This window comes from Macrobrachium nipponense, chromosome 17 (assembly GCF_015104395.2).
Source record: "Macrobrachium nipponense isolate FS-2020 chromosome 17, ASM1510439v2, whole genome shotgun sequence".
Taxonomy (NCBI): Eukaryota; Metazoa; Arthropoda; class Malacostraca; order Decapoda; family Palaemonidae; genus Macrobrachium; species Macrobrachium nipponense.
The window spans coordinates 78,451,985-78,469,737 of record NC_087210.1 but is presented as its reverse complement, the minus strand read 5'-3'; the positions used below and the strand labels follow the sequence as shown (position 1 = coordinate 78,469,737).

The 17,753-nt window shown below is 39.3% G+C and overlaps 1 protein-coding gene across 1 annotated transcript in view; it reads left to right on the top strand.

The window, feature by feature from the left end:
- Positions 1–16,229, top strand: part of LOC135196350 (Fanconi anemia group D2 protein-like) — a gene marked incomplete in the record, with an annotated part of 190,231 nt that extends 174,002 nt beyond the window's left edge. Inside the window, 9 exon segments of the mRNA XM_064223118.1 lie at positions 7,345–7,457; positions 7,641–7,800; positions 8,230–8,430; positions 8,754–8,854; positions 9,560–9,684; positions 10,219–10,423; positions 13,708–13,857; positions 14,160–14,327; positions 15,362–16,229. Of these exon segments, the coding sequence (XP_064079188.1) occupies positions 7,345–7,457; positions 7,641–7,800; positions 8,230–8,430; positions 8,754–8,854; positions 9,560–9,684; positions 10,219–10,423; positions 13,708–13,857; positions 14,160–14,327; positions 15,362–15,514 (1,376 nt within the window).
- Positions 16,230–17,753: the final 1,524 nt, after the last annotated feature.

The following is a 17,753-nucleotide window of genomic DNA, read 5'->3' as shown; positions in this document are numbered from 1 at the left end:
TTCGGAAATGGATTTAGGTGGCAAACTCCCAGTCAGTTATAGCGACTTACCTCCCTCCAATAAGTAAGTCTATCCTAATGTTAAGACCGAAAGTTTGTTTCGTATATGAACAAATGACAAATTTGTAACTAATTTGTATTTTTCATAACTAACAAACCTGAGGTCCTAACAGTTAAAGGCCCACCTCGAACCACCCCTCTAGTAGTCTAAACTGGGTTAGAAGTATAACTGGTAGGTCACAGGACACCAAGGGCATTCTGGGTAATACATGCCCCGTGACCTGGTAGATGCCAATAGTCCCTGGATCACACAAGTTTGATTTTAATTCTACAGGTTTCCAGCTTGGCACTAGTAAATCCTAATGTTAAGACCTCAGGTTTGTTAGTTATGAAAAATACAAATTAGTTACAAATTTGTCATTTTGTTCATGAAACTTACCTGTCAGATATATATATAGCTGTATTTTCTGAAGTCCGACAGAATTTTAAAAACTTCCGACACACGCAGTGGTCGGCCTGGTGGTTAGTACCCATTCCCGCCGCTGGGAGGCGGGTATCAGGAACCATTCCCATTTTCTATTCATAATTTTTCTGTCGCCGGTGCTGGAAACACCTGTTTCCAGTACCTCCGTCTTAGATTTTGGAAACTTCATTGCCGCTAAGTATCCTAATTGTCTTTTAATTTAATTACTTGGATTTGTGGCTAGACATACGCTATCTTAATTTGATTCATTTTTGCATAAGATATCTGAATCTAGTTAGGCTAGTTTCAGAGGGTGTTGTCTGCAAAGATAGGGTGTGGCTACCGAAAGCTTCGGTAGATCCGCACTTGGTATGCACGAGGGGTATGAGTCTTGCTTCTTTGTTGAGATTTGTCATGTAAGGAGTGTGAGACTTTGTCTAATTCCGTAAGGAAGACGTATGATTCGTATGTACGCAATTAATCAGTAAACATGTCTAATTCCGTAAGGAAAAACGTTATGATTCGTATGTACGCAATTAATCAGTAAACAAAAAAGTCAGGGTAGTGAACCTGCTAACCTTCCTGTAGACTTTTTTTTTTTTTTTTTGCCTAACCCTGTAGTATGGCCTACGGGTTATGAATATGTCTGCGAGAGGTGATCGCTCTCCTTCATTGTTGTGAAGAGTGCTACTTCTGTTATTGTTTCTTTCATAAACCCTGTAATGTTGCCTTCGGGCCCTAAACAGTGTCTGTAGAGGTTATTGCCCTTTCTCTAATATTCTTTCGATTCGTATCTTAGAATCGAAAGTGCTTGCTTTAGAGAGCAATAGCGAAGTGGCTAAGTGCAGTGACAGTGCCCCTTGTGTAGTGGAGGGTGCGTCAGATCGGCTTATTTCGCCTCTAGGGCCGGGACCTCTGCTTGACTCCCAGGACCCGGGGAGAGAGCATGTCGAAAGCCGAAGGAGGGTTACGAGGAACCCCCACCGATCTGGCGTGCCTTCGGCAGTTTCTGATGAAAATCCCCCAGACCTGCCTAAGTGCGTGCACGTGCACGAATCCTGAAGGATTGCTTCTCGTCCTCCGAAGCGTCCTCCCCGCGCAGGGGTTGGAGCTTTCGGAAGGACTCGCGCCCTCTAAATAGAAGCTTTATAGAAGAGGACGCTTCACGTCCTCTCTCTCTCGTTATGCGTTTCAGTAAGAAGGCGAACGTCGCCTGATCACGTGTACGTCTTTCCACCGAGAAATATGAAATAGAAGTCTTAGTAGCTGGACACTTTGAGAGGCGGACGTCCGAGCTTTGTTACTGTGAGAATAAGAAGTCGTCGCCAGTCGCCCCTCGTATTCTCACGATCAACCCTTCTCCTGAGACTGTTTTCGTGCAGTCGGATTTCTCTCCGAGATGTATCTCGCTTGTTTTGACGCCTGTCAGGAGCGTGACGCTTTTCTGCACACTTCTTTTGACGCTCGGCTTGGACGGGACGTTCGGATGGACGCCAGGCGCACGCGGGTGCACGCCAAGCGGGCACCAGTGGACGCCGAGCGCACGCCAGTGGATACCGAGCGCACTCCGTGCGCGCCAGTGGACGCCGAGCGTGCTCGCTGCTCGCCAGTGGACGCCGAGCGCGCGCGCCAGCGCACGCCAGGTGTGTTGCCTGGCTGAACGTTTCTATTGAACTCTTCAAGCTCTTGGTTACGATTTGGGCCTCAAGAATTTTACCTCTACCTTCGGTGATACCTTATACCTCACATGCAAAAGAATGTGAAGTAAGCAGTGCTTCGGAGGAAGCTTAAAGTGAACAGACAACTTCGTCTTCGAAACCCAGCAAGACCTCGGGTTTCGTGAATTCAAGAGGTCTCTGTCAATATTATATTGCTTTTCGCAAAGGTGGATGGAGTTAAGGAAAGCTCTAGGGAAGATCTCGTTTTCTCTACCGCAGTCAAGACTTTGCGATAAGGCAGTTACGGGTTAGGTAAAGGCTCGATGTCCTGCACGTCAGGACTCTCGGCAATGTTCAGTAGGATTCTTGCAAAGGTACTCATCAAAAGGACGCTCTTCAGGAAAGCGCAAGATAGGACTTCTTTTGCCATACTGCCAATAAATTTTAAGCTTTAGCAGTCTTTAGTTGTGATACGGGAGAGGAAGCTGGTTGGAGAATTTCTTCCTCTTCCCAGGATAATTTTGCAAGCTTTTTAGCCATCTGAAAGGGTTTTTCAGATGATAGGTTTTGTTAGTTTCTAGTCGGGACTACGCTGCCGAATTGAACATCGTCGTTCTACCTGCCGTAAGCCTAGTCTCTTAAAACAGGATTCTTGCCCCTTCTTCGTTTGAGACAAGGAATCGGAAAAATTAAATGCTCGACTTCCTGGATTACGTTTTGTCAATTCAGTGACTTTCCCCCATTGACAAGTATACTATCGTTTTGTCAAGTAACATCTAGTTAAGTGGTACCCTCATGACAAAATATCTCTTTGTCCCGTAAATGGGTTAGTTCTCATGACAAACATCTCATTAACTTGATATTGCGTAAGCGAATAAGCTCTTATTGACAAGATTCGGAAGAGCTCTCATTCGTCATTCGCAGACTCGTACGAGAAATAGACTTGTAGACTACGTCAATGAACGCTTATGTCCAATAACATAAGAAGCTGAGCTGACTGCTTCGATTCTCTTAAGTTTTGTTCATGAAACTTGCCTGTCAGATATGTATGTAGCTGTATTTCCGAATTCAGCTATATATATATCTGCCAGGTAAGTATGAACAAACTTTATTGTATCATAACAATATAATTTTGCCTTGCGTTATTTTATTTCTGGTTGGTTCAACGTACATTACGCTTGCTGTAGTTACCTCTTCGGATGGCAACCGAGAGGTCTATTGTCTATTTTAAGGACATTTAATCGTACTCCCTGCAGCCTTCCAGGAGTTTCCGATTTATCTTTTACCGTTGTATGGTAGTGTTCTGACGACACAAACGCATCTATATATTTAGCGTTTTCTGTTTCGCTTAAATATACCAGCTTGAGAGTCTATCTGCTCAAAAAATAACGGACCTATTTCTTCGTAGAATAGGGTAGCTGGCAACCCAGACATAAAGTTAAGAGACGACATTCGTAAGCTGCTGGCTGCTGCTGTCACGCTGTGTCTGTCCTCCAGTCCAACGAGCCACCAGTAACAGATCTGCGCTGTCATACGTGGTAGGTTACGTCTCTCTCTCTTGCGGGATTGACTGACTAACCGTATCTCTGTGCTGGCGGTTACGTCTCTCTTGCGGGATTGACTGACTAACTGTATCTCTGTCCTACAATCACGGACTTTAGCCTAAGATTGAAGGGATTTCTTACGTGAATGAATAAACGTTGCATTCGTTTTGCCTTACTATGTTCAACAGAGTTATCGCTTAATCCTTTCGGTGCTCGTTACCGCACGGTATAGAACTACGAGTCTACCGCAACATTGCACTTTTATATGCTCTCCTGCTTAGGCAAAGCGCAGCCTTATTAGGGAAGTAAGCATACTCGGGAGGGAATGGATGAGCTTGCTGGGGACCATTTCCTTCCTGAAGAAGTTTGTTTCCCCGAATAGACTGCAATTAAGATCACAGTTTTTTCCTACCGGGAAACTGAAATATTATTCTAGATCTAGGAATGATTCTGAACATCTCTCAGTGCGTCTATCACCTGAGGTGATAGAAAGAAGGTGCCCGGACATCTGGATAGGGTTTTCAGATGTCCCTGGATCTTAATCTGAAAGAAGTAAAAGCGATTCGGTAGTCCCTCCAGTCCTCGAAACGAGTTTTTTTTGGAAACCAAATGTGGGGTCCAGATCAACTCTGATATTCCACAGCTCTCTCATATCTTAAGAAGTATCTTCTCTCGGTCCTTGTTCGAGTTTACGAGAAAGAGCCTATTATAACAACAGGCGTAGAATGTAACGATCCTCTACAGGTTCGTTACAGGATTGCAAAAGTCCGTACGAATCGTCTCGATCGACGGCAGCAACTATTCACTTCCGAGTGGAATCTTTCTTTAGAAGTAAGTTGAGAGTTGTGTAGACTTTAGGGACGCCCTTTCATTCTTCTCTTCGATATGTTGAGGACGAAGAGGCTTCTTCTTCTCTGCTCCCTTATTCTCGATCCGGGATCGGTACCATTAAACGCCATCCTATGATATTGAACGGGGATGGATGTGTAGTCTTCTCCCCTTTTTCAATCGCTTAGGAAATGTAATAAGAGGATTTATGACGTCACAGGAGCGACAATGACGCTGATCGCCCATGTTGGCCTTCAGGATCCTGGATTCACAGAGGTCACTTCCTTCCTAGTTCACTTTCCAGGACCTTTTCCGAGAGAGTCGGTCTACTCTAACTCGAAAGGTACCTATAACCTCTCCGCTCTGATCTGACTACGTTCAGACTATCGAGATGTTGACAGGAATAAGATTACCGTCTTCCATTTCCGTCTGAAGAATGGGATAAGCTGGTAGTCACAACTATTAAAGAATATGCAAATATGTTGTTGACGGCCTTTGGGCTCAAGAGATTTGCGTCTGTCAAACAACAAAGCCCTTCAACGATCTTTGAGTTCTGTGGAATCTCGAAAACTCGCTCACATCTACTTTTTGTCTCACCTGTTTTCTCGGAGTCAGGCACTCGTGCGAGATCAGGCGACATATAGTAGCCCTGAGTTTCTTGTTGACTAAGTCGGTTGCGTTTATACACCCCCGATGATCGTGTAACATGAGACCAGGTTGGACTGTCAGGCATTCTTCCTTCGGGACTGAATCGCTTTTTGCTCCTCGCTCCTTTCTCCTGGCACCAGAAGCTCGAGTCAGGAGTTGATTCGCTGACGACGTTGGGTTGCGTTGATACACCCCCAAGGTTTGCTTAGATTGAATTGCCCAGGCAGTCCAGACACTCATCCTTCAGCGAAGAATAGTGCCTTATGGTCTTCAGGGTACAGCCTTGCTGTCCTTGATTCGTCTGACTGGTCAACTGGTCGGTCACCTGACTTTAGTACAGACGGACTGACTGTGCATGTCCAGATCGAAGCTTTCAATATGGAACTTAGACGTAGTCTGAAGTTCTTGATGTCAAAGCATTCGAACCTCTCCTACCTGTTAACTTCTTGCATGTGATCAGGAAGGCCTTCTTCTAACCACCCTAGATACGACAGAGTGAAATTTTAAGCCATCGTCACAAGTTTTGGCTTTAGAGAACACAAGTCGGGTGTGCTCTCTAAGCCTTCCGTTGTGGCCTAAGAATGGAAACCCACCCGTTTTGTCCTTGGGCCAGGAGCTTGGAAGCAAGGATGGCACAAGTTAGTGGGCAGGAGCCAGAGAGAGTCCTGTGCCCTGTCGGGTCTCTCAAGTTTTATCTACATAAAACCCAAGAAAGTCGAAGTCATTCGGGCAATCTGCAGTGTTCCGAAAAAAAAAAAGACCAGACTTGCCCATATCGAAGAACACCCTGGCTTTAGTGTTAAGGAGTTCTTTCAAAAATGCTCCTTCATTGTGTTTGCACAAAGATTTGTTTGAAATCTTTTTATCTGAATGCTCACGAGGTGAGGGCGCGGCCTCGGAAGCATTTCAACAGAGCATGGCACTCAGCAACATCCTGAGTACCATGTTTTAGCGAAGCAACTCTGTGTTCACTTCACACTCCCTGCGAGATGAAGAATGGCATATGAGATCTGCTGCTCGCTAGGGCCATACGGTGTCTGCAGACACAATCTTGGGGCAAGAAGTACCACTCATCCTATCCTGTAGAAAATGGTTAGGAAGAGCTCTTAATTTAGTTGTTGAGTCGCCGACAACGGCGACTTCTTAACTCTTTAAGCCTTAGTTAACAAACCTTAACTTTGGCTAGGTTGGTCAGGTGGTGATATATATATATATATAATATATATATATATATATATATATATACTATATATATATATATATATATATATATATATATATATATTTATTTTACTTCTTAGCCCTCATGGTATGGTCAATATGGTCTAGTCAACGTCGTGGTCGGTCGCCCCTGTTGACAGATCATCTTGGAGTGCACCAGCTATATATTGGTCTCTACCTCGCTGGCAACTCTAGTAGCACAAGCAGACTTACGTGGCAGTAACCACGAAGCCAGCTATGCTAACAGGTGGAACCAAGATGTAAATCATCTGCATGCATTTGTTTCCCAAAATCCTTCTATTCTGTCCCTTCCCACCTCCAAAGGTGGGATTCAGCTATATATATATCTGACAGGTAAGTTTCATGAACAAAATGATATGTATTGTTATGATACAATAAAGTTTGTTCATACTTACCTGGCAGATATATATAATCAAGTACCCACCCACCTCCCCTCAGGGGACAGTGGAAATAAAAATTATGAATAGAAAATGGGAATGGTTCCTGATACCCGCCTCCCAGCGGCGGGAATGGGTACTAACCACCTGGCCGACCACTGCGTGTGTCGGAAGTTTTTAAAATTCGGTCGGACTTCAGAAAATACAGCTATATATATATCTGCCAGGTAAGTATGAACAAACTTTATTGTATCATAACAATACATATCATTTTTAATGCTTTGGGTGCATTAAAAACTATGTAAACTACACTTCAAATATTGATTATTTTGCATTTTTGGAGTCATATTTCTTCTGTCAGATTGTCGTTGTAAGAGTCGTAACCCTGGAACATGTGTCATAAACCTGGAAATAATTTTTGATAAATATAATTGAAAAGCGTTGTAACCTGGAACGTCGTAAGTCGAACCCGTCGTAACCCAGGGACTGCCTGTACTGATAGTAACTTAGAAAGTCTCAGTGCATGAGTGGATGGTATGTCTGTTACATTGAAAATTGTATTATGGAAGACTTTTCTTTCCACAGATATTGGCTTTTCTCACATTGATCTCTTCAATCCTGCTGAAATTGCTCAGAGGGTTGTAACCTACTTCAAGCCTATATGTCATCACCTTGAAACAATCAGTGGATTCTTTCAGGTAGATCTCTTTTTTTCCCCCCCTATTCAAAATGATGTGAAAGTGTAATACGTTTGTCATCTGATGCAATAATTTTACATATAAAAACTATATTACAGTTTAAAGCACCATTTGCTTGGCTTGAAGAATGTTTCAATTTTCATCATTAATTTACTGACCGTGATCAATTATATTCTTTTTCAGAGTATGATAGCAGAAAGTGATGGGGTTATGGACTCCCCTGTAATGTATAGTGACCAAACGCAGCCACTCATAGTTGTAAATTCTCTCCTCTTCACCACTTTGGCTATATTTTTTTCATGGTCTGGTTTACAAAAAGAGGAAAATAACCATATCCTTATAAGTAAGTCATTTCATTAATAAATCTTTGTTCTGTAGCTTACTATGAAATTATCTGTATACATTATTTTTTTCTGCACATCATACAAGTTGATGCAATTTAAGGTATTTTATTGCTAAGTTAGTTTGATGTGAATTAATTCTAATAATTTTAAACGATGTAGTAATAAAGGAGCATAGATTTTCAAATCCTAAAATGGAGTTTTGTAAAGCTCCTTTACCTTTCACCTGTTTCCATTGATTTATTCCCAGTAAGCTATCTTCTCTACTTTTCCCCTGAAGTAAAAATCCATCAGTGATGTAATTTATTTTGTATAGATATTATTCCCTTTGAAGAATAGGGATTCATAACTTGGCCATCGTTCTATAGGAAGAAAGAACTTTAGTTATAACCACCACTTTAATCTTTCAAAACTTCACATTACACTTTCAGATGCCCTGCGTACCATAGCAAAAAGGTTAGAAGGAGATACTGTTAATAGCATGGAGCAAGAAGGATTAACATCTGTAGCATTTGGATATCTTTCCAACTTCCAGGGGAGTATCATTAACCTTGAAACTGCCAGAACACTAGTTCAGTGTTTGGTAAATTTCTTATCCTTTCCTTGCAGCGAGAACCTAAGCGAAAAACTTGGTAAGTTCAGAACGTTTTATTTTCGTTTCACGTTTACCTTTCTAAAAACTTAGTAAGGGTTAGGTAATTTCATCTAAGTATTGTTTTTCTTAACTCTGTTTAATGGTTCATTTTAATCAAGAAGGATTTTTTATTTTTATCATACCTCAGTTTGTTTGTGTATTGCCATTTTTCTTCAGCTATTCATAAATATATAAATATTTCAGATGGAAATAATTTCCTTGTTCAAGAAATGTTATGCAATGTTTCATATTTTACTAGACTTTTGGTAGAATTTTAAGTAATTTGTCATCTAATAATAGTTGGTCTGCTAACAATTCCAGTGGAGGTTGTTGAAGAGGTGCTCAAAAGAGAATGGTACACCAAAGGAGGAGAACCTGAAAAAGGTGCTGCTTATAATCAGCACATATATTCACTTTTGGAGGTAAGGAGCCTTGTAGCACTTGTTTTCCTGTATCTTAGGTCTCACATGAGCACTGGCTCTTGAAAATAGTGTTTTTTTTTTTAACTTTGATACATGTTTTACCATATATACATAGATGTATATAAATCAGTCTCATTTATAAGTTATCCAATGATTTTTTCCAAGAAATCATTAAGTTGTGATATTCCCTGTTAATTGTTCGACAGATTTGTGAGGTAATCGAACAACAATTTAACTTGAAATAAAGCATCTTTTGTAGGGCCAATAAAACAAATACTGCTTCCATCATTTGTTTCTCAGAGATATATTTCCATTTTATTGCATTATTCTACTATTTTGACTTCTTCTTTTAACTGGCTAATGTGATAAGACATTAGATTTTGAATATTGTTTTCAAATAACATGTGACTACTGTAATGGGTGGATCCATGCTTTTCCCAGTACACTTAGGTTTCAATATAATGAAGTAATTATTCATGTACTGTATAGGTCAGTATCACTTTTTATTTGCTCAAAAAATTACCTTCTATACAAAGTTATATTTGTATATCTTTGGAATTTATTTTATTTCTTGGCTTTTTTATGAATTTTGCAAGTAAGAATACAGCAACTTCATAATAAACCCCTTTTCTTTAGAGGAGGGAGACATTATACAAACATTTTTCTGCTCAGACAGATTCAGAGTAATGTTATTTATTTTTACAGATATATTTCAAGAATAGTGGTTCCACAATATCCTATGTTGATACCTTATGCAGTGTTGGTTTGACCGAGTTTTTAGAAGCATCTGGACGTAATCCGCAATCGGAAACGTTCCCTACCCTTAATAAGTAAGTTGTCTATGTTTGAGAAAATGCCTTTCTTGATCTTATCAAAATAGATTAGATTTTAGCTATGAATTGTATCGTATTGCATTTTTAATTGTACATCTACTAAGTACATTTCATAGGTTTTTCATTCTTTTATTCAAAGTTTCAACTTCATTTAGCAATTGTGTTGTATCAGCATTTATAATTTTGTCATTTTCTTCTACTTTTAGTACTCCATATAAATTATTTTTAAATGGTGCAGCATGACTTTTATAGCTGTAACTTGATAAAAAGACAAATAGGTCAGAGCTTATTTTGCTATAAAAAATGTTCATCAGGCAGCTTTCCTATGATTGATACACCTTGTTTTATTTTCAAACAAAGTACATGGTGATTATAGTTGACCATGTTCTTTGATTAACATCTTGACATTTTTTTTGTCTTGTAATCATAGTCATGGTTTGTGTTTATCGTTATTTTTCTGTCATTCATCGTGTGTTGTTCATGATATTTCCTGCTGATTTAATTCCTCTTAATATGCTTATTTCTTTCCAGAGGTACCTTGGGCATTTTCTACCGCAGTATGATGTGTTTCTTAGTAACAGGAACAAAGAAATCACTCTCTTCTCTTGGGTCTGCATCACTAATAGACAAAGAAAAATGTTTGGAAACTTGGAGCACTGCTATCAAAATATTCCATATTCTTGTAACAATGCTGAAAACTCATGATTCTAAGACTTTACTCTGTCCATGTTTGAAGGTAAGTGTGGCTGTCTTCATTTGTGCAGACTAGAAAAATGTGACACTTTTAAGCTCCTCATTATATGTATTCATGCTTTTGTCAGTACAACATTAGTTTTTCCATATTTCAACCATTGTTGTGTTAACTATTGTTATGAGGTTTCCTTGCAAGAATTAGAAAAAATCTTGGATGATTTCAGATTCCTCCTATCCCACAACTTTTAAGCTAGTACAGTGGTACCTCGAGATACGAAAGCTAATATGAAAAATTTTACGGCTCTACATATGAAAATTGCTCAAGATACAAAAGGTTGTTGCTGTAAAGTTCGAGAATCGCCCGGACCACAGATAACAATTTTGAAACTCGCGCGCCGCCAACTGAGTAGACTCGCCACCATCCTCCTGCTCTCCCATTGGTTCCTGATGCTAGTCACCGCCATGAGATACTTCTCTCCTATTGGTCAGCATCCCTCCCATCATGCATCTACTACGTAGCAGCGTGCCTCAGCCACTCGTCCCAGCATCGTTATCGTACGCACGCGGTATTCGTTCGTTCTAACGATTTCGTTTATTAACGTAAATTTGTTAGTGATTTCGTTGCAGTATACATACTTTATCGTGTTGTGTGAGAACTTTACTCTACTTATACGTGAATTACGTACAGTATAACGTAGTCATGGGTCCCAAGAAAGTTGAAATTCACGGAAAGAAAAGGATGCTCTCTTTGGAGACGAAGATGGAGATTATCAAGAAGTATGAAGCTGGTATGCGATTGAGTGTGATCGCCAATGAATACGGCCGAAATCCGTCAACAATAGGCACCATCCTTAAGCAGAAAGATGTCATCAAAGCAGCTACACCTTCCAAGGGCGTCACTATTTTGTCCAGCAAGAGGAGCCACGTGCACGACGAGATGGAAAGGCTTCTTCTTGTCTGGATAAAAGACAAAGAAATCGCTGGCGATACGATAACGGAGATGGCAATCTCCCACAAGGCCAGCGCTATTTTCGGCGATTTGATTGCCCAGGCCAAAGACGACGGAGGAGAAGGGACATCAACTCCAACCCCAGAGTTCAAGGCTTCGCTTGGGTGGTTCGAGAAATTCTGTAAACGGACTGGCATCCATTCGGTGGTGCGGCATGGGGAGGCTGCCAGCTCGGACACGAAAGTGGCCGAAAACTTTAAAAAGACGTTCGACGAGATGATGACCAAGGAAGGCTACAGTTCTCAGCAAGTCTTCAACTGTAATGAGACTGGCCTTTTTTGGAAAAAAAATGACTCGTCGGACATATATCACGGAGGAAGAGAAGCTACCCGGGCATAAGCCTATGAAAGACAGGCTTACGCTTGCACTTTGTTTGAACGCCATTGGGGATTGCAAGGTGAAGCCCCTACTGGTCTATCATTCCGAAACTCCTCGAGCCTTCAAGGCCCACAAAGTACTTAAGGAGAAGCTTACAGTGATGTGGAGGGCTAATACGAAAGCCTGGGTAACGAGGCTTTTATTCATGGAGTGGGTTAATCTGTGTTTCGGCCCGACAGTGAAGAAATTCTTGGAAGAGAAGCGCCTCCCTCTGAAATGTCTGCTGGTGTTGAACAATGCCCCTGCCCACCCTCCTGGCCTCGAGGAAGATATCCTAGCGGAGTATTCCTTCATCAAGGTTCTTTATCTTCCGCCTAACACCACCCCTCTCCTCCAGCCCATGGACCAGCAAGTGATATCGAACTTTAAGAAGCTGTATACGAAACATCTTTTCAAGAGATGTTTCGACATCACCAATACCACAAACCTTACCTTGCATGAATTTTGGAAGGAGCATTGCGATGTTGTCATATGCATCCGACTCATTGACCAAGCTTGGCAGGAGGTTTCGAGGCGAGCCTTGAATTCCTCGTTGAGGAAACTCTGGCCTGATGCCATATCCGCCCAAGACTTCGAGGGATTCGACGTGGGCGAAGCTGGTGCTGCAGATTCAGAAACAGTTGACGATCCTGAAACTGTTTTGCAACCAGATCTTGACAAGATCGTTGCACTCGGCAAGTCCATGGGGCTGGTCGTCGATGAGGATGACATCAACGACCTTCTCGAGGAGCACCAAGAGGAGCTTACGACGGATGACCTGAAGGAGTTTGAGGCCATGCAACATAACGTCGTTCAAAAGGAGTTTTCTAGCAGCGGCGAGGAGGAGGAGGACGACCCTATGACAACGGCAGAAATTAAGGATGTTCTAGCTGCTTTTCATAAAGTGCAATTGTTTGTTGAAAAAAGACACCCCGAAAAGGCTTACACTGGTCGTATGCTTGCGCAGTTTGATGAGGCTTGCCCGAGTCATTTCAGGAACATTGTGAAAAGTAGGCAGAAGCAATCTTCCTTGGATAGCTATTTTGTAAAGAGGCCTTTAGTATTAGCAGGAGTAAGCAAAAAGGAAGAACCAAGTGATAATAAAAAACAGAAAGTTGAAAGTGGTGATGAAGTTGAAATTTTGTAAAAAAAAAAAAAAAAAAAAAAAAAAAAAAAAATATTTTAGTTTTTTGTAAAGTTAAGTGTTACAGTTTTGTTAATGTGTTTTGTAAAGTTTAGTTTATGTATGTTTTCCTTACATTTTTTTATGTGTTTCGTAAAGTTAAGTGTATGCACGTACGTACGTATCTGCCGTTTGTCCTCCTCTATCGCCACTTTCGGAGATAGCCTCACTCGAAAGGTAAGCTTCCACATTTTACTACATACGTACAGTATTTCTTGTATACCATGTACACTAATACACTTTATTTACAGGTAATTAGCAGTAGTATTAAGTTAGGTATTGAATGGTCCAAATTGTTGTAGTATTTCATTGTTTATAGGTCAATTTAGCTTTATTATGAAATTTACTGGGGTGTTTTTGGAGGGCTTGGAACGGATTAGGCATTTTACATGTGAAATGCGGTCCAAGATACAAAAAACTCATGATGCGAAGGGTGCCTCGGAACGGATTAATTTCGTATCTCGAGGTACCACTGTATTTGTTTTGGAATAAATTAGCAAAAACTGGGTCACATAGTCCTAGTAAACACCGATTTAGAATGAGTTCTTAATGTCAGCTATTTTGCTTTTTATATTACCTAATTTGTATTTCTTTCACTCATTTTTTAAAACCATGAATTAGTATCTATATGTAGCCTTGTGTCATAATGACTGGGAAGATAGTCATTTATAGTCACTTATTGCCTTGACTGAAGATTTTTCCCAGGCATTCATATATACTATTTTGTCTAATTGCCAAACATGTCATCAGTTTTCAGACATTTATATCTCCTTTTCAGTATTCACGTTCTTTTCTTGAACTCTTCTTGAGAAGTGCCATGCCAGTTTTAGATTCTTGCCTTCTCGTGCATAACCAAGAAGTAACAGTCCTTCTCAAGAATCTCCAGGGGTCTACAAGATTGCTTCAGCATGTTTGCACACATTCAAAGGTAAGTTGTAGTATTGTCCTCTTTTTCGCTTGGAGAAAAAGGTTGTACTCTCTTGTTTGTGTCATTGTATGTCAAGGTGATAATGCTTTAAAATTGTGAAATATAATTTTGATGTTCAGGAACCATATACATTAACTGATATGTGGTTGACTTTTAAAAAATAATAAGTTGATTGTATTGCATATCCAGTAACATAGTCTTGCCCTTGAATATCTTTTATGGTAAGTTTCAAAATGGCATCATGTTTAATATTCAAATCTGCATTGCTGTTCTTTAATCTTATGCTTTTCAATTACCAACAGGTGACACAGGACACAAGCCTTACAAGATTTGTTCCATTACTCAAGAAATCTCTGGAGATGCTGGTTTACCGAGTTAAAGCCATGTTGGTTTTAAATAAGTGTTCAGAAGCATTTTGGATGGGAAACCTGAAGAACAGGGATCTTAAAGGAGAAGAAATTCTGTCACAGGTTATATTGCTTTTAAAGTTTTGTTTAAAAGTGATTATGCATTCCATAGTCTTAATGCACTTTTATAAAGCTTAGTATTCCTTTCAGCATTGCCACTATTTTCTTCATTACAGTTTCTTTTTTGTCCTCATGGTTAACGTGGCATTGCTCTGCTCTACAGCCATTCCTGCTCCTGTCTTGTGCATTTCTTCTGGATTGCATTTTTTTTATTACTGTATCCTTGGACTTTGAGAAGTTTTATTCAAATTTGATTCTCCCAGTATGTTCCAGACAGGTCTCAATCAACAATATGTTCCGTTTCATGGATTTGTAAAGGAATATGTGTACTATATAATCTGTATTCTCTGCCTTTCATTATTCATGTTTCCATTGGGTATCTTCCAACCTTGCAAAGCATGTGGGCTTGATAAGTAATCCAAAAGAGAATGCAACATGTGAAAAGGTTAACTAGATTTTAAAAATAAAAATCCAACACATGCAATTTGACAAAATCAACTACTAAACTGTCACAGAGTTGCTCATGTCTTGAATCATTTGAGTCAGGTGTAAGGAGGAACGCAACAAGTACTGTGTACTGAATGTATAAAGTTTTATTCGATGCTTTTGATTATACAGTGTAGGCAGAGCAAGCCATTATTGTCCCCAGAATGTAAGGAAAGTGTAAAACAAAGAGATGGCAGAGAATTAATCTTTGGTAGATGGACAGACATTAAAGCAGGTAGAACTATCAGTTCACTTAATGATGATGATGGAAATTAGACCAAATAATTCTCCAACAATTTAGTTTTTGTCTTACTGTAGCAGTGTTAAAAACTAGCATTTGTTGTGCTTGGAGTTTAATAACAAAATGAAGAGTAGCTATTTTGTTATTCTTTCAATTTTAGTTTCCATGCTATTTCTTGGCATTCTTAACAGAATGTATTTTTATCTTTAATGCATGTTCATCTTTAGTTACTTTGTTTTGAGCCATTGACAGTTTTGCTTGACATCAATTTTTGTAAATTGGCAAATGAAATTTTGATTTTCTTTGACAGTCTATGAGAGAAGAATCTGAGGCCGAAGATGGTGAGGAAGAGGAAGTTGAAGAGGAAGATAACCAATCTGACGTAGAATTGGATGAAGAGGAGGAGCCCAAGCCAGCAGCGGAAGCTACAACAAGCAGTTCAAATTACAGTGTTAGCTTTTAAAAGAGAACCTGTTAATTTTTAGGCAGAATTCGAATTGAAGGTTTTTGTTCCAGACAGGTGTTAGAAGTTTGTTTTAAAAAGATTTGTTTTATGATTAAAACTTTATATAATGATTTAATTTATCGTTTTCATGTGTATTTGCTTTTGAACAGGTTGCATCTAAAAATGCTTTTGCAAAGATTAAATCAGTATTGTTTTGAAAAGAATTTTGTACGAAACGGAATTATTTTGACAGTCATGTTATCAATTTTCTGTGTAACTTTCTTCTTCAGTTTTTATAAATGAAGGTGTAGTTTTCCTTCTTACTATAATAGAATGGTCTCTTCCAGAAGGATCAGGTATTTTAGAATTTGTTTTATAAAAAGACTTAATCATGAATTTTTCCTTACCTCCTTTCATCAATTATTTCATTTGAAATCATATTGCACTCACCTGTAGGTGATTTTGTATTGCAAGAATTTATAAGAAAATGAAAGTGCAGTAGTTAATTATCCCAGCTTTCTCTCAGATCTTTTGTGTATTAAAGACAAGAAAGTATACTATTATTGATATAAATTAGCTTAATGAGACCACGATTGTCACTTTTCTAAGAATAGATAATAAAAAAAATCAAAGTAGTAGAGCCGGGTGATGTTGAATTACTGCATTTTCGGGCATACAAGGTGCTGTCCAAAAATTGGGACTGCATTATTGGAAAAATAAAAATATCTTTTTTCTTAATCTTTGCAACCCTCCCTGCTATTGATAATTCTGAATTTGCTTACCCACAGGTATTCAAAAAGTGTTGTAAAGGAGATGACAGTAAAATTTGTACATTTCAATGTACTATTAAGGTATCTATCCTTATCAAAATTTGCATATTTCTGAATTTTTACACGTCACTAGACTACAAATGTTGTTGGAGGGTACTAAAGGAATCCACTGAATCCATCAGACCTTTGTAAAGGCTGGGACTCTCAGTTGTTAGACTCAAGTACTCCACTAAATCCATTAGACTTTTGTAAAGGCTGGGGCGAGTCTTCAATTGCTTGAACCTCATCTGAATTACAGTTGGGATTTTATAGAACTGATGATTTGGTATGATCAGTTGAAGTTTTTGACATCAGACACATTTTCATACAAGCCCATTAATCTTTTGCTAAGTGCCAACCTCCCATCTCATACTTGATGTGTCGTGCAATTTATGTAAAACATGATAAAGGTAGTTATTACCTTCTAATGGGTCAAAAGTGCATGTATGACTGACTGGTTTCTCTTATACTGCTGGCTGTGTCTTCAAGACTAAATACTATATACAATTTGTCTGGGGACATTCAGATTACAAATGAAAGGATCTATTCATGATTAATGAATTTGTATATACTATACATATATTTGCTTTCAGTTTGCTCTCCCATGGTTCCCCAATCCTATAAAAGTAGCAAGCAGTGATCCCTTTTGGGACTGTTTCTGATCCCAAGTGCTAATTCTCCATATACTGAGCATACTTGCGGACTACCTCGTTCGAATGTTTATTTAATCATTTGGGATGAATCTTGCCTCCACAAATATGGGGTTGTCCGCTGCAATAGTATAAATATATATATTAAGAAGTCTGTATTGATCTTGAATAAAAGGAAAACTATTTGATAATACTTCACATTTTGTGATCTTGGAATGGGTGAAGAGGCCAACTGATTAGGTTGACGAAAGCTTTTTTATCAGAGAGAATATACATACATATATAAAATGGGAATATTTTTACTCACTATTAGAGGTTATACTGAAAATTAAATAAATACCCAACCAGATGTAATGTACTCAGGTCATTAGTACCAGCACGGGCTCTTGCTCAAAGAGCACCCCGTAGGATAGTTAAGTTATTTATGTTTTTAAGAAACTTATTTTTTTTGTGACCTTGTTCTTTCAGAGGATTCAAATCTGAATGACCTCATAGGTCTCACTACTTGGCCTTTGGCCTAAATTCTATGTTCAATTCAATCAGTTCAAGAAATGAAGAGGGATAGTGGAAGAGAAAGTGTTATAGCACCTAGTCCTAGTGAGTAGGAGGTCCTGGGGGAGGAAGGAATAAAATTAAAGTCAGAGAAAGAGGATGAGAATTACAGCTCACATTTGGATAAAGTGTGAAGCTCGAGATGAAGAGCAGACGTAGCCACAGCAGTGTAGTTTCAGGCTTAAGAGGAGACTGAAAAGGAAGGGAGAAAAGCATTGTCAGTCTACTGTATTGAAAGAACAAGGG